Source organism: Sinohyriopsis cumingii, chromosome 6 (genome assembly GCF_028554795.1).
Source record: "Sinohyriopsis cumingii isolate HCF-2022 chromosome 6, ASM2855479v2, whole genome shotgun sequence".
In the NCBI taxonomy this organism is placed as follows: Eukaryota; Metazoa; Mollusca; class Bivalvia; order Unionida; family Unionidae; genus Sinohyriopsis; species Sinohyriopsis cumingii.
In genome coordinates, this window is record NC_142966.1 from 42,103,577 (window position 1) to 42,129,100 (window position 25,524).

The 25,524-nt window shown below is 34.2% G+C and overlaps 1 protein-coding gene across 1 annotated transcript in view; it reads left to right on the forward strand.

Moving 5' to 3' along the window:
- Nucleotides 1-25,524, forward strand: part of LOC149796788 (uncharacterized) — a 218,141-nt gene that overhangs the window by 83,544 nt on the left and 109,073 nt on the right. Inside the window, exons 22-25 of the mRNA XM_089960648.1 lie at nucleotides 15,564-15,695; nucleotides 18,488-18,625; nucleotides 19,205-19,342; nucleotides 20,369-20,521. Coding sequence (XP_089816774.1) covers nucleotides 15,564-15,695; nucleotides 18,488-18,625; nucleotides 19,205-19,342; nucleotides 20,369-20,521 — 561 coding nt within the window. The remainder of the gene's footprint in view (nucleotides 1-15,563; nucleotides 15,696-18,487; nucleotides 18,626-19,204; nucleotides 19,343-20,368; nucleotides 20,522-25,524) is intronic.

The window sequence follows — 25,524 nt, forward strand, 5'->3', positions numbered from 1 at the left end:
TGGGCCATGCCAATGTCATGGCTTTTCCTCTGTTTTGGGCCATGCCATTGTCATGGCCTTTTCCTACGTTTTGCGCCATACCGATGTCATGGCTTTTTCCTACGTTTTGGGCCATGCCAATGTCATGGCTTTTTAATACGTTTTGGACCATGACATTGGCATGGGTTTCTATCACGTTTTGGGCCATGCCAATGTTATAGTTTTTTCATATGTTTTTGGCCATGCCAATTTTATAGTTTTTTCATACGTTTTGGGTCATGCCAATGTCATGGGTTTTTAATACTTTTTGGGCAATACCAATGTCATAGCCTTTTCCTACGTTTTGGGCCATGCCAATGTCATGGCTTTTTCCTACGTTTTGGACCATACCAATGTCATGGCTTTTTAATACGTTTTCGGCGATTTACTTTTGGTGTCTACGAAGCATTCCAGTTGTTTCGCGCTCAAGGTGGAGGGGAAACGCTGGGAGATCTACCACAAAACCCCCTTCCAACCTGCCACAAAAGGTTTGTTATGAGGTCATGGGTTAGATTCCTAGCCGATTTAGATCAAGTAAGAGCATGTAATACATCGTGGTATGTGATTCACGTGAATCATTGTTCGTTTAACAGCGGTTGGATAAATAAAATTCATATAGTGTCTGTTTTCACGTGCAGCTAGAAAATATCACTTGTTTTCAAAAGAAATTATATAAGAATAGTGGTCTCCTGCCAATGTTTGACTGACAGGTGGACGAAGGTTGCGATACATTAACTATTTCGCCTAGCTCTTGTTGGTCAAGTGTCATTTCGTCCCCACTTACTTTTCGTCTATTCCCTTAGTGAGTAATCCACATGGGATCATTCTGTTCCAGGGACACAACTGTGTTTAGTATTCACCAGTCTCGTGAAAAGGAATCAGTAGCGACAGAAGTGTCTCTCTTGTTGCTGTTTAATGCTGGAATGATACGAAATAAAGCATTGAAGAAACTAAAATTAGGTTCATAGAGCTAAAGGAAATTCGTATCCAAGGCAAGATGGCTTTGCATGGCTGTGTGAAGTTACTAACAAATATATGGTATGTGCGTTTTGTATTTATGGCTCATTTAAAACGTTGCTGTATTTGAATGATTATTTCCCATTTAGCACTCATACGCTTTATAGATAATCGCATTGCTGGTTGGGTAACACCAGACCATTATTTAATTGTCGACAGTTGAAAAGCACTTATGCCACCGTTGTTCAACAATTGTAATTCAGACTTTTAAAAATACTTGTTGGGTCAACGCGCTTCTGTGGTTGTAATGCCAGCATTGTGATATATGCGTTGGCACAAAGTTGAGAGAAGTTTCTTCAAGTTTACAATTCGTTACCTACAAGACAGGGCTCTAAATGTAACATTATCGTGGGTTATTTAATTGAAACTTAACGTATATTCATTGTCTCTTATCAGTTTTATTTTCTTCTTTGGTTGTGCATGACGCCAAAGAATCAAGAGCCCCTATTGAACCAGAATGTGTCGAATCCAAAACGAATTCTTGAGTACGCCATTCACGAAATTTCGTAGAATCGAAGAATATACCAAAATCTATTCGTTCCAGATCAAATTAAAAAGTTGTTGCAATGCACATTCATTCACAATATGACTCCAAATTTCAAATTTAAATAGACACGCCATTTTCTTGCGAAAGTTGTATCGAGCGCGCGACTAAATTCAAATTTATATGGGCGGAGTTATGTGCGCAGTAATAATGTTGATGTTGTGTAATGATAAATATGTGCTTGTGTATTTATTTTGGAATACGGCATATATTCATATACGTTGCTTCTTGTAGTATATTTTGTTTATATAATTAAGCCTTAGGTAGAATAAAAAATGAGCATATAATAAAAAGGTTACTGCATTTGTATGGGAAAAAATGAACTCGTTTTGTCGGATGGATATTCTGTACTCCAAAGGTCGTACAGAATTCCATCCAAGAAACTCGTTCATATTTTCCCATACCAGTGCAGTAACCTATAGTTACACAACAACATAGTTAATGCACACATAACTCCGCCCATATAAATTTGAACTTTGTGGCGCGTAAAAAGTAACTTTCAAAAGAAAATTGCGTTTTGGTCTTCTTAAAATTGAAATTTGGAGTAATATTATGAATGAATACGCATTGCAACAACTTTTCCATTTGATCTGGAATGAACAGATTTTGGCATATTTTTGTCGTTTCTACGACAGTTTGTGGTTATGGGCTGGATTTATGTGCTAATTCTACATGAATTACGTCGGATTTTAGCGGCGTCGGAGCGGCGTACTGTTCACATCTGCAAGTGGTTTTCTGTTCTGCCATTGATTATGTGAAATAATAATGTGGGAAAAATATGAAGACTTTCAATTCCAATGATCAAAAAGTTGCTTTGGAATCTAACGTTTATTTCATTTTGAGTGCAATAAGAAGGATGCAATTGCACTTGGAATATAGTCGAAAGTACAATTTCGAAATGCGTAATCAGGCTCGAGAACCCATGACATGGCTAATGTTATTCGGATTTGCAGAACAAAGAAAGTACATTTTCAGAAATTTCAGGTTGTAAAACTGTAAGTATATTGTTTGCCATTCTTATAACCAGCTAAAGAAGAAGGTTTGTGCCTGTCACTTGAATGCCATTTGTAAGGACCCAGTCTGGCGTCTATAGCTTGCCTAAATCCGAAACATTGTATCAAAAACGTTACCGCGAAATGAGCCAAAGCAGCTGTTATGTGGCATTCCACGATGTGATGTGATGTGATTTTGATTTTTAACGTAGCTTTAACAATTTTTCAGTCATTTCGCTACGATGTCTGCAATGTGGTAGTTTATAGTGATGTCTAGCACTGGGACATCATGCCGCAGACATGTAGCATGATGTCCCACCCAGTCACATTATCCTGACACCACGCCGACCAGTCCTAACACTAACGTCTTAATGCTGAACGTCAAGCGAGGCAGCTGTTAGTACCATTTTTTATGTCTCTGGTATGACTCGGCCGGGGATCGAACCCATGACCTCCCGCATCCGAGGCGGACGGTCTAACCACTAGGCCAACGGAGCGGTGCGGCATTCCACGAAACATCCGCATATATATATGTTGAATAGTTGAGTCATAGTTCTATGCATTATATGCGAGATATTGTTCTATTAATCTTTCTTTCTATTCTATTGAATGATGATTCGATTACTTATATGATTAAATCTAAAAAAAGTGTGATTGCAAGTGCACGATTTCGTACTCTGAACTTTACTTTTAAGACAATTGATATTAAATAAAAATGACATAGTATAAATTGAGATAAATGACAATAATTCGGTTGTAAAGTTTTCATTCGAGCATTTCACAGTCAAAAGTTTTAAGGTTATAATTAAAAGAGAACAGTGCAGTGGGGCTGAATAGGTCGCTAGATAATGCTACATATTTGCTTGATAAAGGTGTGAGTTAACGACATGGTACAATATATTATGTTTGTTACACTAAAAATTTCAGATATACCTAAAATCTGGTATTTAGTCCTCATCATTATTTCTATGGCGCTCTTCTTGTCGTTTGTTTCTTTAACAGGTTTCCTTTGATCTATTGGGACTCCCTGGTCTTTTACTCTGGAATCCAGCCGCGCACGAAATGCCAGTTAAAAATCTACAATTAGACAAGGAGCACGTCCTTGATATCGCTTTTGCAGGAAGTCGTGTTATAATCATTTAGCCAGATATTGCTGATAGTGGGGTCTATGTTCAGATATCGATTATTACTTATGCTTATGCATCCACAAGACTTCTTTATCTAGTTGGCAGGCCAATATTTTGTTTATTTGAATAAAGGTTAAAGGTCATTCGTGGAGTAATAGCTTTTACAATATTTACTGTACTCATCGAAGGTCTCGAGTTCAAAGGAATCTTGTTTGTATGTTTACTTAATTGGTAGATGTCTTAACATGATATTAATTTTACCTTTGCATAGATGCCAGGCTGGTGTGTAATATATGTATCTCATTTCGGTTATAAATATTTGAAAATGTAACCTTATTAAATAACTTTGGGTCAAAATAAGGCGAATCGAAAAAATACGCCCTCCATATAAATTTAGTCGAAATAACACGAGTAACTGTAATTTCATACCAATGAGTCTGAAAATGATTAATTCATTCAGGATGGAACTGTTTATATTCATTTCTATCTCTCGAATGAAAAAAAAAATATTTTGGTAAAATTATATGATGTAATTCATCATAAATTCACATGTTTTCCTGTTGTCAAATATGTTTATGCCAGTAATTAGGCAGTATATTTTTAATTTGTCATATTAAGTGCCATATGAGAACTCTATTTCCCACTACACTATGATCTCGATAACCCTATCAACAAGAAACCTAACATGCGGCACCATTCACTGGATTGTGTATACAAGCGCGAAACCGTATCTTGCCCACGATCTGTAACCCTCCAATAAACCAAAACTTTGAGCGCACTAATGTTGCTCTATGCTATTTAAATTTTCAAGGTTTAACAATGTAAAAGGTCTTTATTTTTAAATATGGAAGACGTATATTTCAGAATGTTCTGGCATAGTATAGAGCCTTCTGCCTTGCTTTAGATAGGTGTTGCAACCCTTCATTATGTGGAAATATTAACGTCTATATTGTTATATGCATTTATCCACTTTATCCATTCAATTGAAGATACAAAATGGTAATGACTCCAGTGCTGACAACTACTGTAAATACTGCTAACTATGAAGTGATTTTATCTGATGTTTTCGTTCTTGATTTAAAGTAGTGGTATATGTGAAAAGGCATTACACTACATGTTTGCTTTTAATAGCAACAAATTAAAACTTTCATATTGAACAGAGGATACAAAGAACAAAAAAAACCCCATAAAATTCCTTTTGCAAATTATAATCAGAGAAACACGTGATCAAACATTAAACAGCAGAAAGACTGCTTATCAATTCAAAAACGACGTAAAATTGAATTCTTAATATGTTGGCTCAAGAGAATAAAAACTATATAGGTATCTCTATATAATATATAGTTCACGTTTTGGAAAGGACGCAAACATCTTCTGGAGAGCAATATTTAACCGCGTACAAAGCGCGCCGAAATGCGAGCAGCCGTCGTAGTCATGCTGCTAGCTTGAAGGAAAAGAAAACGAATCTCCAGTACCCATCTTAGTTATTGCAAAGTGTCAAGGAAATATTTTTAAATTTGCTGTTATGCAATATAACGTGCCTTATCCACGAGCATAAACATTTCGTTTTTCCAAAGAATCTGATAAACTTAACAAAATTCCGATTGAAACAGCATCTTTTTTGTCGATGACTTAAGCGACATAAAAGCGGTTACAAAGTAATAAACATGATGGTAACCTCGACCTGACAGATGTTACGGAAGATTTAATTTTCATGAGGTAATAATGTTATTTTATGATGTGTTACACGTGTTACGTATATAAAAGTATGGTAGAAGTATATTAATAAAAATAACAATTTTCGTTCGATGGATATAAAATATCGTTATCCCAATGCGATAAATTTAATATATCGTCATCCCAATGCGGACTTGTACATTAAATGTCATGTTTTCATCTTTTTCCCAGTGCAATTTTTCACGTTGAAGACGTCACATTAGGCGCGATATCTTTATTGAAGTTAAAGTACTTTAACATCCATTTTTGCTTACAATATTCTAAAGGAAAATACAAAGTTTATTGTGATTCTTCTTCTTCTTCTTCTTCTTCTTATTATTATTATTATTATTATTATTATTATTATTTACGGTTGGAGCTGACGTATTTGTTTCAATTGCCTATTTTGAAATACTTTCGAAATGTCCAGATCTCCACAAAACATTGCTTTCGTTTTACAACTTTTTCTCTCTAGGAGTTTCAGAAAATTCTCATTCAGTATTCTAATATAAGCAATAGTTTTGACACTAACTGAATGTGAGAAAAATTAGCGCCATCCAACGCAGAGGAATGAAAGGGATGTGTCATATTTCGCATGATGGACAATTGTGTAGATTCTGTATTCATCACTACGATCCTATTATGAAATAAGTATGCATTGCACCAACGAGTGAAAAACTCCAATCTTGTCGGGCACATGAATATATTTACATCATACTTGCCTTTACGCCGTTCTGCTATTTTCAGAAACCTATTCTTCATAAAATTGATAATACAGTCCAACAATGAAGCAATATTTTATTTCAGGAAACAAAAGCAGCTCGAGCTGTCTTATGCAACAAAAGCGACCCAAGAAATAGGGATAGTATTGACAACGATGCCATTAATAAATAAATACGATGATGGCCCTGGAGGAAAGAAAATAATAAAGATGAAAACTGAAAGATAATCATGATTTGCTTATAGAAAAGACGGAAAAAGAAAGAGACGAATAGCACCTAAATCAACTCGAAATGCGTCCACACCAATATGCTAGATAATCACATTTCGTGATTTTATTGCTACTGAATAATGCAGTTTGATCTTATGACGTGCTTAGGAACGTCATTGGAAGGTTGAAAAATGGGCCTAGTAAAGGTTATCGAGGATAAGTGAATAATTTTAGGAGAGCTCTCATATTATTTCCTCTGTTCATATGTTCCATCGGAAGTGTCGATACAAAGTGTCAATGATTCAGATATCGTCCGATAAATGAGGTCAGGGATTTATTTCATTAAATGAAGAAAAGAAACTTGCAATGTATGTATTGAAAAGAATATTGTGTGCAAATAATTGTATGCAGTCATGTGTAAAACACGAAGATAGCGTTAAAGACTTAGTGTTTAAAATGTCAATGATAATAATTCACGAGCGACTACTTTAACGTTTTTGTGACGGAAAAAAGCAATTTAACCTTAAGAACGTAGCAAAGGGTTTCTCAAATATAATCTTAGTCTATAAAGGCAGCCATTTTGTAATTTCTTCTTTATCGCTTGTAATAACTCATGTATTCAATAGAGCTGAACATATGTGTGTCGCATTTCGGTTGTATGTGTGTATTAGCACACAGTTAGACCCCCTGCCAGCAAATACAATGCTTTAAAACTGCATTGTCTTTATAAAGACCTGTATGAGTTAGTCAACTAGCTACATACCTGTCTATTTCTTGAGCACTGAGGCCTAATTCCCTTGACACTATGATTTTTGAAAGCAACACCAAATCTAATTTCTTAGACCTTTCAATTTCTAAAACTATTTAATGAACACCAAAAACAGTCATAGCTGTACAATCATAAAGGTCTTGCGTTTGAGTTGGGCATTAACATTTTATTTCGACAAATAACAAATGACGGTTCTTATAAAAGATCATTTTTTTAAGGTATGGGTTTTGGAACTCAGGTTTATACTCATGCTCTGAGTTTAATGATCTCCAGTCCTCAGAGTGACAAAATCGTCTGATCGCGAAAATCGAACTCAAACTCTTAAGTATAAGACTTGAAACCGTGCACAAAGTCACTCCATCTCGCTACCATTGTTTTGGGAATGTCTATAGAGAAAGTAGATACTTACGAATTATTCTTAATTTTTACATCAGAATGAGCAAATTGCAGATATATAGATCAAAACTGTGGAAATTTTAGTATGAGTTCACGTTAATGCATTGACAATTTCGTGCTAACAGGACTAGGTCTAAGGTCTTTGCCACTGATATGTACACAACATATAAAATTGCCTTCATTGTAACTTTATTTATTTTATTAAAGTGTTGTTAAATTAAACTATACGTATTTAACAGTCGTCTGTATCTAAATGATTTGTGGCTTTGAAATTTCCTGTTTGGCAATTTTTTAAAAATGTTTTATTGTATGAAAGCTATGACTCATAGTATGCATACGAGTTGAAGATTTTTGTCAATAGAGGGTGTAGCCTAGAAAGGCGGTTTAACACATACAATTCCCAATAATAACCTGCCCTGCGATAAAAAAGATAAATCATATTCACACCAAAAAATATATAAAGTTTGATAGGAACAACAATAAATAGATGAAGCTGAACAAATGTGAAATATGTCACTATTTAAAAGAACAGTCGCTACTACTACTACTGCTGCTGCTACTACTACTACTACTACTACTACTACTAATAATAATAATAATAATAATAATAATTTTAATATGTAGATGCCTTTTCTTTTAACTTACCGAAATGGGTAAAGTGCGAAGGTCAGTCTATTCCTTCACATTCCAGACACCAGTTGTCCCATCAAGTTTTGTTAATGGTGCAAATACTAGGTTTAGGCGACCAATGTGTCCTCAGTCACAAAAATATTTTATGCTAAAATTGTGTTACGATTTCCAGAAAATATTCTTTTCGCTTTTAAATTTGAATTTAAGGAAACAGTTTGTCGAAATATAATCTGAGACAAAGACTAGACCATGCTGCAGCAGAAGACGCCAAAATATTAGGCAATATACTGTTGATTTTCATACCTTGTTGTTGGACAACCATTTAGTTTGTATAAACATTAAATTATTTTCCGATATTGGAAAATCTTGTTGACATATTAAAACTTTGATAGATGTATTCTTGAATAGTATAAATAGATTGTTTTCAGATAGAATTATATCGTCTACTATAGGAACATCTTCCGTGAATTTATGATGAGAACTGTGACTCTTGGAGAATTTGATGTTTTTTTTAAAAAGAATATTGTAAACAAGATTTATTATCATTCATCAGATAAGTACATAAAACACATTTTTGAAGTATTAACATAATATATACATAATGAATTACAACTCGGCAAGTTAGTGTCGAAATAAAGAGAATTCCAATTGTTTTTATTTCAAACAAAAAAAAATTCAACAATACCCATGAACAAAGATTCGTCTGTGATTTAAGAAATATGATACATTACCGATTTTCTAACACTAACAAAGTCTTTTACGATTACTGAATGCAACAAATGTGTCCGTGTTAGCTGTGCAAATGAAACAAGGTGGATTTTCCTAATTGATGCTCTTTGCATGTCACTTTGGCCGAGCTGTACGCGATAATACGGTGTTTCAGATGAACCTAGGAGTGTTTATGCAGTCAAATGCTCATTTGTACTGACATAAAGATTGTCGTTTGTAGTCGAATTGAATCTATACAAAAACCATAAAATTATTAACGAAGCTAAATAAGAAAATACACAAACCGTTTTATATAGAAAGTATACAATTTTGTTTCCTTTACGCTAAAATTATTGTACTGGATTGTGCACAAAATAATATTAAAACAATAAATCCTTTTGAAATTAATGATGTCATCAGTTGTGAAACACACACACAAACTTAATATATTGTACATATTAGGGTGGGTATAAATCTTGTTCCTGGTACAAACTTACAAAGAAAACATCATTACGTGTACAATATTTCCCCGTCCATATATTTCACATTGTCACCTCTTCCTCTACCACATTATCAACAAGTTTCGGTTCTGAATCCATGTGGAGACAAATGTAATTTTCAAAATCACTCCAGATATAATAATAATAATAATAATAATAATAATAATAATAATATAGTTGTAGAAGTAGTAGTAGTAGTAAATTCATGTAAAGGTCATTCCTTAGAGTTTGAAAACAAATTTATGCGTATAGGAGGCAATGGTCAGGCCCGGCCCTAGGGCAAGAAGAACGAGGCAATCGCCTTGGGCCCCAATCATTCAGGCAATGCAATTTTGATGCTTGGGGCCCCGTGCTCATCGCTTGTTGCCTTGGGCCCCACATCATTCAGTATTCTAATATAATTAATAATTTTGACAATAACTTAATGTTAGACACATTAGAGACATACAAGACAGAAGACTGAAAGGGATGTGTCATATGTCGCATGATTGTGATATCTTGCTATTGGACAATCAAGTAGATTCTGTATTCATCACTGTCATCCTATTATGAAATAATTTTGCATTGCATCAACGTCTGAAAAATAGTCAAATCCTGTCGGGCACGTCAGTCTATTTATATCGTACTTGCCCGTACACTATTCTGATATTTTCAGAAACCTTTTTTTATAAAGTGGATAAAGACAGTCCAACAAGGAACTAATCTTTTCACTTGAGGAAACAAATACAAATACATCTCTAGCTGCCTTATGCAACAAAAACGACCCAATAAATACTGAGCTGACGTGGAGAAATACAGATATCGACAATGAAGTCTTTAATTAAAAAATACGATGATGGCGCTGCATGAAGAAAATAATAAAGATAAAAATTGAAAGTTAATTCGAATTTGCTTGTGGAAAAGGTGGAGAAAAGAAAGAGATGGATGGCACGTAAAGCCACTCGAAAACACTTCCCACATTAATATGCTATATCATCACATTTTGTGATTTGATTCTTACTTAATAACGTATTTTGTTTTTACGTCGTGCATTGGATCGTCACCGGAAGGTTGAAAAGGGGGCCTTGTAAAGGTTATCGAGAGTAAGTGAATACTTTCAGGAGAGCTATCATGTCCTTTCTTCCGTTCATATTTCTGATCGGAAGTGTGACACCGAGTTTGAATGTTTCCGATATCGCCCGATGAATGGAGTCAGAGACTTGTGTAATCATAAGAAGAAAACAAACTTGCAATTTGTTTCATGAAGTCAGTATGACAGGGCAACAATGGAATGCAGTCTTATATAGAACGTGAAGATGGCGTAAAACACTACATGTTTAAAATGTTGATGATAATAAATTAAGCTTGACTACATCTAACTGGGCACTTACATGAACTTTACGAACGTAGCAAAGGCTTCTTACACATATAATTTCAGTCTAGAAAGGTTGCCATTTTTGAATTTCTTCTTTCGTTCAATAACTCGTTTTTTAAACGACAGAAGGTTTTCGCACTTAGATTGTAGGTACGTGTGTAGTGGCACACAATAAGGCAGCCTTTAAGTAAAGAAATGTAGAAAAATTATCATTTATACTGGCATGAAAACTGCTGTTTGTAGTCGAATTTAATGTCCCCACAAAACTATAAAGTCATCAAAGAAGCTAAAAATGAACATACACAAACTATTCCATACTAAAATTATAAATCTTTACACCACAATTATTTTACTGGAGTTTGCACAAAATAATGTTATATTATTGTATTAAATAAATAAATCTTTCGGCACTAATAATATCATCATTAGTAAAACATATACATAAACTTTATATATTGTACATATTAAGGTGGGTATAAATCTTGGTCCGGATAAAAAAAAATACTAGATTGAGTTTACAAAGGAAACGTCATTATAAAATTACATTCTTCTTCTACATTTACAATATTTCTCAGTCCATTTATGTTTCATATTGTCCCATCTTCCTATACCATATTATCTACATGTTTCTGTTCTGAATCCATGTGAAGACTAGTAATTATCAAAATTACGCCTGATAAAATAATAATAATAATAATAATAATAATAATAATAATAATAATAATAATATCAATAATAATAATGATGATGATGATGATGACACTAGTGATAATGACAATAGTAATAGTAGTGGTAGTACATTAGTCCAGATGACATTCCCTTTAGTGAGAATTGTGCATATAATAGGTACTGAGAGCATAGGTTAATGAAGAATCTATGGGCCTCGAAACAAAATGAATTGAAACATCTTTGACTATCAATTAATTTGTAAAATTATGTCACTGATACCTATAATGCATTCTTAATGATATCCTCAGTTAATACAATGCCTTAACTGATGGCATGCGCATAAATACAATGAGTCATAAATTGAAAATGACTTAAAACTTTTAACAGCACTTAATTAAAACATTATCAGTCAGTAGATTCCTGTATAGAACTAGTGTATATTTAAAACCGACATAAAAGCTGACGAACCAACCCATGCCACTACTCTCTCTCTCTCTCTCGTTCTTTCTTTCTTTACTTTTCGTATTGGCTGCTCGTTGGTCCCTAAAAGCGGATAGCCGAGGACGTCCATTTTACATTAAAAAATATCGTTAGTCCCTAAAAGCGGATAGCCGAGGACGTCCATTTTACATTAAAAAATATCGTTATTGTAATTTTGTGTTGAAATGCTTTACAAGGCCCGACTCATTCTGCACTTACGGTGGTACCTTACCCTCACGTTGCCTCATTGAGAATATACATTATTTATATTGCTTTTGTATAAAGAAAGAACCCAAATGAAGCGCTTTTGTCTTTAAACCTTTATTTTGAACAACACTTTAAATAAATATTCGCATCAGTTAAATATTGTAGATAAAAAAAATTTTGTTTATTTATTTTTAAATTTTGGCTGTTTGGTAGTAGTAAATATTTGAAAAATCAGCTGAAGTTGGGTCGACTGACGTCTAACAGGAAAAAAGTTTAATGTTTTAAAATGTATTGTCTATTTTACAAGCCTTTGGATTTGTTTACTCAAAATGACACTTTGCCAGGTAGTTGACCACAGATATTTGAACTGTTATTTGGCTTGGACACATGCTAGAGAATACACTCTAACAGCCTTTGATGTTACCGATGATGTAAATTATTTCAAGAGAATTACTTGAAAATTTCTTGAAACGAGGTGGTACAGGGACGGACATTTTGTCAAATTTAAAATGTGAAATGACTTATAATTACTCAATGCGCCAGGAACAAACTCCCCTCATCATTCTGATCCTTTCACCTCTCAAGTCAGCAAAATAGACCCCAATTGAATGACTCCGAAATGCTTCCGTATCAGATCTCATGTGGATACATACCTTGTCCATGGCAAAAAGTTCCAAAGGAAAGGTAGTATGAAATTGGACAGACGCATCATGAAATCTAATAGTCAGAACCGTCGTAAACATACAAAATGCGTGGAGTTCTCATAGGAAATGAATACTGTAATGCGTCATTGTTCTTGAGAACATGTTTGTATTGAAAAGGATATAAATTACATGTCAACCCAAGGTAGAAAAGGAGGTTGTTGGACAGTCAGCCACCACAAAACTGCTGGAAGCTGAGAAGTCACAGAGTCCGATCAAAGAAGTAGTAGACAACATGCAAGCTGTCCTCATTGTAACACTCGTAGGTCTTGTTGCCATTGCATGTGAGAACTCTCTTTCTGTATCTCTCTCTCATATATATATATATATATATATATATATATATATATATATATATATATATATATATATATATATATATATATGTGTGTGTGTGTGTGTGTGTGTATGTATGAAGGGACAAAATGGTGTATAATTACTTTATTTTAAACTTTACATAATATATAATATGCTTCATACCATCATTTACAAGAAAAGAACTAAGTTTTAACGGTTCAAAAAGCCTCATAAAGTTTATTAGAATTATGCCGGAAAAGGCGCACGTGGAGAAGCCTGGATTGTGTTCAATGAAAAACAAAGTAATGTGTTCATTTTCCAGATTTAGAGTCCTGACTGATGTTCTGAAATTTAGGTTTTCTTATCCTTGTCGTTTACTCATATTAGTCGTGTTCAAGATGTGTTTTATTTAAACTTCTATATTGTAAGAAGAACAATACCTGAAGACGATAAATGAGTAAAATTTATTTTGGATTTTAGACACACAATTATATAATAAATTAGGCGGCAGAGATATTGAAATGTTTGTGCTGATAAACATTCTTCATTTCGAATATTTATGGCAGACGACAAAATATGCCATTAAACATTTACACAGCTAACCTATCACCAATTGATAAAACAATTAACGTAAGAATGAAGAAATAGAGAAATTATCTCCAAAAAAATCCATGAAAATATATAATTAATTTGTTATGATTAATAAATAAGCGATATTTCATTTTCAGTCGATTCCAAAATACTAATTGATGCAATATATTTTATATAAACAGTCACTTCAGGTAACATATGAACTCACATTATATATAACCATTCATGGTATTCAGTGCATTTAGTCAAAGAGCAAAATGTTTCCTATAAGAATTCAACCACAGTTACATTGTACGGGGAATGCTAAAATATGCCATTACTGCAAGGAAAAGTCGATCATATTTTTGACAAATAAACACAAATGTAGGTAGAATGTTTATAATAATTCAGAATAAATCTAATGAAATCTGCAAGATAAATGTATGTTTTGAATTGTTGTTTAATAACATGATGAAATAGGTCATTGCATATATACTGCCCTGCATAAAAACCGTTGTAATTACGAGTAAAATTAAATGAAAGGCACCGTTGGTTGTTCTTGCTAGTAAAGATTGAAGAAGGGATACAAAAAAACACGTTGATTATAATTTATTCATTTATATTGCCAAACATTATTTTTTCCCATTAATTTAATTTGATATCATTTCTTTCATTTCTTGTTTCTTGATATCATATCAAAGTGGATCGGGTTTGAATTATCATCTGGACCCATCTTCTAAATCTTAACGCATGCTTAAGAAATGTTAGAGCTACTTGAATGTATGTTACAAGCTCCAGCGAAAGTGATAATCGTATTGTTGAGACTTTTCGGTCCAACCCAGTTAATTGGTCGATCTATTATACCGAAACCTTTCGTCATACAAACGTTAAGAACAATACAAAAAAATGTTTATATTTCGCATTTATTCTCACAAATATTGACGGCTTGTGAAACAAAAAGTGTCCACGGGAGATGAAGAATTGTTATATTCACTCATAATTATTTTATACTCAGTTTTCCCATCATTTCAATATTTCCAGAAATGTGCAGTATGTTTCCTGAGTTTTCACTGAATTAATCTAACATTTGGGGAATCGCTGAGCATTTATTCATTCTAAAAAGCCTCATATTGCACAAGATGATACCAATATGCACAAGTTGCTACCAATATGCACAAGATGCTACCAATATGCACAAGATGATATCAATATGCACATGATGCTACCAATATGCACAAGATGATATCAATATGCACAAGATATCAATATGCACAAGATGCTACCAATATACACAAGATGCTACCAATATGCACAAGATGCTACCAATATGCACAAGATGATATCAATATGCACAAGATGCTACCATGTTTGCGGCGATATGCACAAGTGATTGCTCAGATGTAAACCTAGAAACATACTGTTATATGTGTAGGTCATAATGATCTGAAAGAATTTCGGAAAGAAATATAGAAATATAAACAACAATGTTATCTAACGAATGAAAGACTGTTTGGAAAGTAAGATCTAGTAGTTCGTATTTATATTTTTGAAAATTAACTTTCAATCGGTCGTTCATAATCAGACTTTTGCTGACTTGCCATTTAACCCTTTCTATACATACTTACATATACACACCGGATTTGATGACGCTCATATTGATTTAATTATCAAAAATCAAATTGTCATTTGCAATGGTAAAGGAGCCAGATCTGTAATACCAAAGTATTATATAAAATCTAGTTTCTAAAAGATTTTAGACATCATCTAAACGATATTTTGAGTAGCTCCACGCTAAAACCTGCGTTATGGAGTCACAAGGCGTCAACGTTATTAACAGTTTATATGGTTTATAGAGACAAAAGTGTTGATTTTCGTCCTATCATATAGGCAACACGTGTAGAAATATGTATGAAATAATTGTTCTCTATATTTTTAAGTGGTGTTAAATTGGATCACAATGGACTCTGTGACACGCCGAAAGAGCTCGACTGCCCCTGCCCTCGTATTTACAGTCCCGTATGCGGAACTGACCATGTTACCTATGCAAATGAGTGTCTAATGAAATGCAGGTGAGTAATGAAGAGGTCATCGATGTGTGTGTGCATGTGTGTTAGTTGAGTGTGTCAGAATATGCGCGTGATTTAGTCAGTGAAGTTACCCTAGAACAGTTGACAATATGACAGGACAAACAAAAACCTAGCCAAGTCATAATTTTGGAACACTGGACAGTGTTAGAAAGCGGAATGTATGTGATCGACATGTATCAAACTACAATAATGGAAGCAATCTGTAAAAGAGCTTTGGTTATAAGAACGGAAATGTAAAATGGCGAAAATGTCATTTAGTTCGAGCTTATTGTCTTCAGCCTCACTAAACAACTGAAATTTTGTTTTCCTTATTTTGTTTCTTACTTTGTAAAGATGTGTAGATGAAATTGAATAAATCTAAAGCATTTTAACGATATATCGAATTAGACTAATGAACCTGTTTTCTTCATCTTTTTTTGCCAAGATTACGATATAAAAGGCTGTCTACACCTTGGCGAATCGATCAGATAGTTCAGTGCTTTGTCCTAGCGACATCTATTTGATTTAATGAGTTACCTCCCCTTAGTATATTGGACCAACGCTCCAATAGTATGTAACAGCGGTGTAATGTACATCGGTCGAAAATTGAGGAGGCAATGGAGTTCAAAAGGATACTTTGTAAGTTAACATAGAAAGTATGACTACGTGCCAGAGAGTCGCCATTACAGGTTTATTTTGAGGAAAGGATGTATATGTGCAACCACGGATTGGTTGTGAAATTTTTTATTTATGAGTCCATTCTAGTTGTCTGCTTGTCTTTGCTCAATCATGTCGGAACAGTGTTCGAATTTGAACAACTTCATTTTCATTGGAGGCGGTGGGTTGCCACCTCATACAATGAAAGTCACAGACCCGAAACACTGATATATCTGATCGATTATCGACGGTTTAAATATGATAACATATCAGAACATTGGCTAGAGAAGATGGGTTTTCATTGGTGTAAACGTTTTCCTCTATAGAGGTGTCTTAATTGTTCACGACGGTGAGTGCAAGGTCAAGAGATCCGTTGGTGGTTGCCCATGTCCTATGATATACATGCCAGTTTGCGGAAAGGATGGACATACTTATGGCAATGATTGTGACATGAAATGTGGGTAAGTCTTGGAAAGATCCAGATAAATACGTAATTTTTTTATAGTCCGTACCCAAGGAAAACGCACGTGTTTCATCGTACCCTGAATCATTTGAAGGCTCTTATTTTATGTTAATTGCACATCAAGGTGTAAAACTATTAGACAGCGTACTATCAATGGTTTCTGTTGCATTCAACTAAGGCAGCTTACGTCTGTCTTTCAAGTGAAGTTTAGAACCATGGGATCTGACTGGCAGAAATTTAAATATATGTTTAGATTAACCAACGAAATGTCTGAAAGTTAGATCAGACATTAAAATCTGTGTTGGTATGTGGGTCTTTCATGGATGAAAACGGGAATCCCTAAGAAAAGCTAATCATGCCTATGACATAAAATTACAATACTGCATACGATAATTTCTTATGCTTAGAAATACCTCAATTTGAACGTAATTGATGTAATGATTGCATTTATAAATTAAAGTATATTCCTATTGTAATGATTGAATTTAAAAATTCAAATGTACTCTTATTGTAATCATTGAATTTAAAAATTGAAATGATCTCTTATTATAATGAGTGAATTTTAAAAGTTAAACTATACTCTTATTGGAATGAATGTATTCTATACGTTAAAGTATGCTATTGGGAAATGTACACGAATTCACCTTTCACTAAACGATAAGACTTCATAAATATAGGGAGCACTGCAAAGTCATAAACGGAATTTAAATTTGTTGCAGTAGTATCCATGTTTAAATGTGAACTAATCTAACCATGAAAGAATAGACTGTCCATTCCAGTGAAAAGATTTTTAATGATTTTGAAATAATTAATATCAACACACACATAAATAACAAATAATACACAGTTTTTAATGATTATTGAAACAAACACTTTTATTGACATAAATTCCATTCTCGTAAGAAGCAAATTGAAATTTTAAATTTTTAATATATACATATACGAAACATGTCGATAAGAAGAATTAATATAGTAGCCTTGTGAAGGTAGAGAAACAATCAGAAATAATGGCAGCTCGATTCAACAAGTGATCGGCATCACCTGAAAATATTTTTTAACCCTATGTGTCATAATGCTTTTCCCCACATATGGTCTGATTCAGCAAAGTGGTCTTTGCGATAAGGCAATTGCATTCTTTTATATTTCTAGCAACAACTACCTGATTTGATATAGAAGGATTCTCGTCTGTACAAATTTATCGTTTTCATATTTATTGTACAATTTTAAAATTCTTTATGCCAGTACACTTATGATAAATATTGGTCCATTTCTATTGAGCGCATTCGGAATGGCTGTCGTTGAATTTTCTTTTTATTTGGTAGCGGATCAGCATAAAGTTTATAGTACAAATTTGCATGCGATTAATTCAAGGATGCATTGATTTAAATTTAGTCAAATTCTATAAAGCGTTTGTCGAGAATAAGAAGTTTAATTATTTTACTTCAATGTTATCCTTGGATACGTGGAATATCCAGACGAATTGAGCTTTCCTTCACCGCAACCAGTTATAAGCAGACTCGTCTCCCAAGCGATCATTCTCAAATTTACCGTCCATAAATTTTATTTTATTATTTTCTTATTATATTTTGCTGCTTTATACAGCCGAGATGGTTAGGAAAGATAGCATTACTGTGGCAGATTTTGACATCCTTTTTCACACAAAATAATTTTTCAGTGGAGTTGAATTGGCATATGAAGGAGAGTGCAAGGCGACAAGTTCTATTGAGCATGCTTGCATGTGTACCATGGACTACAACCCCGTTTGTGGCACGGATGGTCACACCTATGGAAACGAGTGTGCTCTCAAGTGCAAGTAAGTTAAACACCATATTTGGAAGATCTTACGAAACGTATCGATTCTCTCTTTTGATGGTTTTCCATATTAAATGCACAAACTTAGATCTCACATAGAACATACGATCCGAAATTAGCGTTAATTTCAAAACTTATGCCTAAAAGTAGCTTCTTGTCCAGTTAATTTCTTACTGTAACAACAAAACGGATAAACATTAACCCGTGTTGGTGCAAAACGAACATACTACCAATGAAGGTGATTAAAAGAAAGTAAGGAAAATCAAGGACAAAATCCAATGGAATTTCTCATCAACTACTTGTCACTTTGAATCAACACATGCACGTGAGGCAAGGAAGCAGAAAAAAAAAACGCGAAGTGTGGCTCTTTACTCACGTAATATTCATGCATAAAACCACATTAATAATTCTAATGACATAAAATGAAGACCATGTTTCCTAAAATATTAGGGGTGTCAGATTTGAACCAAAATACACACCCGAGACAACACGTGCACAAAAAGGCATTTGGAGTCATTAACATTTTGTGTCTTCAATTTAAATTATGTGTTTATATTTTATTGTTGAACTTTAATTCCAGAAGTGTTGCATTGGCCCACATCGGACAGTGCAAGGTAAAGAGAGCCGCTGAGAATGTCTGCATCTGTCCTTTCAACTACGAACCAATGTGCGGCAAGGATGGCAAAACCTATGGAAAGACGTGTGCCATGAAATGCAGGTACGGGCTGAGTCAAAAAGATTCATTCTCTTGTACTTACCAACAAGTGCTGGAGCGAAATTCCAACCTTGCTGTAGACGTTTGCTTATTTAATTACATCTTCACTGGCGAGGTAACGTGTCTGAAAATGACCAGACTTGATGTAATTCTTAAAGTGTCGCCTCTTATTGAGATATTACATTTATTTGCGTCTTATATTTTGAATTACTTGGTACACGTAGTTTGAATTCTGTCATATATATTTAATTTTTTTAAGTCTTTGACATCTGTCAGTTTATGTATGTATGTGTGTATGTATGTATGTATGTATGTATGTATGTATATATGTATGTATGTATTTCACGGTACCTAAGCACCAAGTGTCAAGTCGCTGTCTTTTTTCTACAAAGCCAAACATTTTCTGCAGCGTCAAAAGTTACTTTCTTCGGATCAATTGAAGTTGCAGTTTTACATTTATAGAAAAAAGCCTTACACTTTTTGTTTATTCAAGACAAACATTTTACAACAGATAGAACATTATTTTGAAGAATTGCTGAGATGTTAATGAAGCCAGTTTAATCTCAAACTTCGCTTCAACTTTTTTTGCTTGTTGATGATATAATGTAAACACATCACTATTTACTGAACCTAAAGTCTGTACAGCGAGTCCTTTATTGCTTACATGTCCCATATTACCACTAAAGAATGAAAATACAGGACAAGCATTCAAACTTTTTTATGTATCTAAAATCTTTGAATTTCAATTGGCACACTGCAGTGCCTATTCCACTCTGTCAATATCACGAACAGAACAAAACTTGGGCCTAATGATCACCCATCAGTTTCCATATAGCCTTTTGCGCCTCTTTGAAAGATTTAATCCAATGGTGCATCCAGGAATATATTAATTAAGCAAACAAGAAAAGTACAAATAATTAACAATGGTACACAATAGGATTATATTTCAACGGTGACAAAATTATGGCTTCCAATCATTTGACATTTATCCATGCCGGATAGAAATACGTTTCTTTGCCTGAATTTCAGTGGAGCAGAACTTTCATACGAGGGAGTATGCCATGAAATTGCCCCCACCGTCAAGGAAACCGAGGATGCTCCCTGCATCTGCACCTTGATCTACCAGCCTGTCTGTGGGCAAGACGGACAGACGTACGGAAATATGTGCAGCATGGAATGCGAGTAAGTATCTGCAGTCATGTCCTTTATTAACAAAATCGGTAATTATGAGTTGCCTGTACAAATATGTTCACAGTATGCAGGATTGTGTAAACAAAAGCAGGAGACCAAAGCCATCTCGATAGTCTTACCTAACCGATAAACCTCATTTCAAGCAATTGCTCAAGCAGTTTCGGTATGTCATTTAGGAGCTTTATAACATTTGTAATATTGGCGGGCATATTTCATAGCAAATCAATATATTTCCTGCATACTTGAAATTAGTGAGACGTGTTTAGCAGGTGATATTATTAAGCGTTGACAAGGCAGATGCAATACTGAAGGACATCACGCGGTATACGAAACCTCACAGAACAAACGAACTACGTTGTTCAAAACAGTTACCGTAATATGTTTAGAGAAGAAGGTAAAGGTCTGCAGCTTTATAAAACAAATTGTCACATGACATATATTTATGTTTTCATGTTTAATATGCATATTTTAACCATAAGACAGTCAATACGATTGCAAAATCATTAAATAACAAACATTGAATTTTTTTTCAGCCACGTGAAACTGGCTCACTTGGGTGAGTGTGCAATAGCTACCGCTAAGCCTGTCCATTGAAAAACAAGAGCGCTGGCAGAGATGATTTCTCTTTTTCATAGGAAAGTGTGAATTGAGGACGGAAACTGAATATATATATATATATATATATATATATATATATATATATATATATATATATATATATATATATATATATATATATATATATATATATATATATATATTGAATAGTTGATTCATTGTTCTATGTATTATATGTGACATATTATTGCTTTAAGTTTTCTATCTATATTATTGAATGATAATTCGATTATTTATATGATTCAATATGAATAAATTGTGATTGAAAGTGCACGATTCTGTGTTGATTGTACACGTAAATACTCTGAGCTTTACTTTAAGACAAAATATATTAAATAAAAATGACATAGTATAAATTTAGATAAATGACAATAATGAGGTCGTAAAGTTTTCATTCGAGCATTTCACAGTCAAAAGTTTTAGAGGTTATACTTAAACGAGAACAGTGAAATGGGTCTGAATAGGTCGCTAGATAATGATACGTATTTGCTTGATAAAAATGTGAGTTATCGACATGGTACTGTGTATTATTTTTATTACACAATTTTTTTTTTTTGATTTACCTAAAATCTGATAATGAGTCCTCATAATTATTTTTATCGCGCTCTTCTTGCTGTTTGTTATTTTAAAGGTTTCCTTTCATCTATTGGGACTCCCTGGCCTTTTACTCTCATGTAGTCATCGACCACCATTATCTAACTGCTCCACAGCTTTTTGGGTTTAATGTACTAGTAATGCCCTGCCACCTGAAGTTGAAATCAACGATTTTCTTGTATAAACATATATATAAAGTGTGAATTGAGAACTGAAATTTAGTAACACTTTTTTTCACATACTATTGGTGATATGCAGTTCAGTGTGCAGCATTAAAGTAGCTCATACATCACACATCACTAAGAGAGCTGCAGCCGCATATTTAATAGAACATGTCACGTCAACCAGGTGTGAATGGTTTGATACCATACCCTTGACTCCCTTTCCTTGGCACTAAACTGCAAATGTTTTTGTGAAAAATTAAACAACAATAAGCAAAACAGCAACAACACAGAGAATTACATTTGCTGTTGCGTATTTAGCGTCGTATCAAAGCGGGTTTTTGCTTTGTTTCTTTATTTTATCCAGACTCAATGGCTAAAGATATGGACTGATTGGCTCCAATGGACAAAGTTTAGAAGCGTACAAAAGAATGAAATACACAATGGCGAAGTCGTTAGTTAGGTCATATTAATAGGAGTTCTTGAATTTCAAGCAGGAATATTTCCAGAAACATTAGCATCTTAGCATCATCGTGGATTGGGTTTGGTTAACAAGTATGCGAAGGATCTGTGGCACGTTATCCCTAATAGGGCCACGGAGGCGAATTTCACCATAGCTTCTGCTTCTGCTTTTGTTTTGCCTTCCCAGGACATAACAGTTTAATCATCCTAGTATAAGGAAAACTTCCTTTAGGCGTCTAGCAAAAGTACCCGTTGTTTTGTGGTCAAGACGGCAGGAGTCCCTTCGACTCCGCGCCGTTTCCTTCCATCCAGCCAAGATATATTTCGCGGTCAGTGATTAAATTCCTAGACGATTTATTTCAAATAAGAGCAAGTACTAAGATATAGTTTTGGTCTATATATTTAGATAAATGTATATTAAAGTAATTTTGTTCTAACTTTCCAAAAGAGGTATACAATTTTGAAAAGGCAAATACATCAGGAAATTCAGTTCTTCAGGATCTCAGATCCAAAATCTTTCAAAGGATGAAACTGCAGCTTAAAATCGAATATAATCTAAAATATCTACATTTTGTAGAAGGTTTATTCCAGTTCGCCTCTTTCCCACTTCGACTATGTTCCCATTGATACACAGGCAGAATAGTGAGCGATTCACCTTTTCATTAGTATATCAGTTTTTGAAAACAAGGAAGTCTTCATTATAGCAAAAGCTTAAATTGGATGTTAAATTAATTCTCATTTACATTGACATTATTTATGCAAATTTAATGAGAAATTAAGAAATTGCCACCTTTTATAAGCGTAATGTCAGCAAGGAAAGAATAAGGACTGCTCAGAAAAGACAGGCCTTTCGCCTAGTGCCTCTTTGTCAAATACCATTTAATCTACAGTTACGTTTCGCCTATTCACATAGTGGATATTCAACTTATTGTGTACCACAATCACAATATTTATAATTCTCCAGTCTTGTGAAAAGCAACCAGTAGCGACTGTGGTATTTCTTCTGTGACAGTCAAATACTGGAGTGATAGTGGGGGTAAAAAGCATTACGAAAAGAAAAGCTCTGGTCAATGAGGCTAAATGAAAATCTAGGACATGGAAAGTTTGTTCTGAATGGCTATGTTCGATCATTTAGAAACATTGTAACAGATGTATGGTGTGTGCAATTTGTATTTATGTCTCGTTTGAAAATCTGTTATATTTGAGTGATTAATTTCCAGTAGCACACTCGAGTTGCGACAAAGTTGGAAGATGCTCGCATTGGTCATCGTTGGGTATATGAAATTGGGCAAAGTCAGGCCATTGTTTAATTGCAACATTGAAGAGCACTGGTTTGGCCACAATTGTTCAGCGTTGTAATTTTGACTTTGGAAAAATACAAGATCAGTCAATGTTGTTCTATGGCTGTGATTCCGACGATGGGATATATACGTTGGCACAAAGCTGGATCATGTTTTTCCAAGTTTAATATTCGTTACCTACCAAAACAAGTCTCTAAATGTATACATAACCATGAGTTATTTAATTGATGTTAATTATACATTAGTTATTTAATTAATGTTAGATATACATTATTCGTTCAGATCAGTTTTGTTTTCTCCTTTGATAACGAATTGCACTAAGGACTCACGCTACCCCCTTCCCTCAGACACTAAATATGTTGAACCAGTACGCAAAGAAGAGTACCTGTCTGAACGGTTCGGTACATGATCTTTTGTTTAAATTTTACTTTGTATTCAATAGTTTTCTACTGCACTGAAGGTTTTTCTCTTTACCTGTGTTTCAAAATTATCTTCAATCGCTGCAAAATATGTTGTTTTTTTTTCAAGCATGGCATGGGAGGAATGGTTATGTTTGACCGTCTATAAATAATAGGTTTCTAATTAGATCTAAATGTGATATTCCTTTTACTTATTTATTGTTTCGTCTGAGGATCTCAATCAGCCGTCATTCTGCTCATTAAGCTTCGCTGGGCAAAATCTGGCCTAATCGATAACAGTGTGTCTCCAACATGACCCCAGCTTGTTTAAATGACAAGCTCACTGGACCTCTGTTAGATCACCTTGTCGAGCTAACGTTGGACTGACCAGTCATCATACTGTTTTGACATTGGGCTGATGTCGTTCGACACCGTACACCGTTGGGATAACGTTGTACCGAAAGAGAACTAATATGCAAAATAAAGTTGGGTCAACGTCATTTCGCCACGTTGGACCAACGTTGGAGACGACGTTGGTGCAACGGTAGCGAACTTGGGTGTGACCGCAGCTCTGATTGTCCCGAAAAGATCATAATTTCAATTTGCATACCATGTGCGAAAACCCAGTTTTGGTTGAGCTGTACCGGAAGTTGCTATGTATGTAATCGGCATGCGCATCAGTGTTTTCACATATAGGCAATGGATTTCTTCCTAGACATTGTCGCCAAACAGCTGCAAATATTGTTTCCACTTTACTAAAAAAGAATTGATCATCTCAGGTATAATCCAATGGATCTTCTGTACCTTACGTGCATAGCACAAATATGCGCAAATAAAGCAAAATTATAAACGATTTTCTCCTCTCGACTTGAACAATCTTTCGTCGAGCGAGGACAATGTTCATGAAAATTTTTGGTTGTCCACATCTTTTTGAAGAAACACGTCTGACGTGATAATCAGAGGAAGAGCAAATGTTACACATAAATACCATTAAAGGGGATTTTTATCCCGGCCCTAGCGATGACTGTTTTAACTGTGCCAAGATGTTAAGTATTGGACTTCTTCATAAAACCATGTCTTCTTGCACTTGTAAATTGTGTTTAATATAAACAAATAGTTTCCTATCGTTAGATTTAAACAGGCAAATATTCTTTACATTCCAAGTATATCACACATATGTGGAAAATCCAGTATTTCTCCTCTTTCTCGGAAGTTGTCTTTAGTTTTCCTGGAAAGTACGCATGAAAGCTTGTGGCCACTGATTCATCTCTGTTAAGAAGTCCTTCCTCAAATTGAAAACAACGAATACAGTTGCGTGAAGACGAAAGTTATAGACGACGATGAACATAATTTAGTTTCATTAACTAGAGTTAAAAAAATACTCAATTTATTTTATAGTAGTTTTTTAAGCATGTGATAAAGTTTGAATGATATCTTGAGTGATATGTCTGATTGAATTT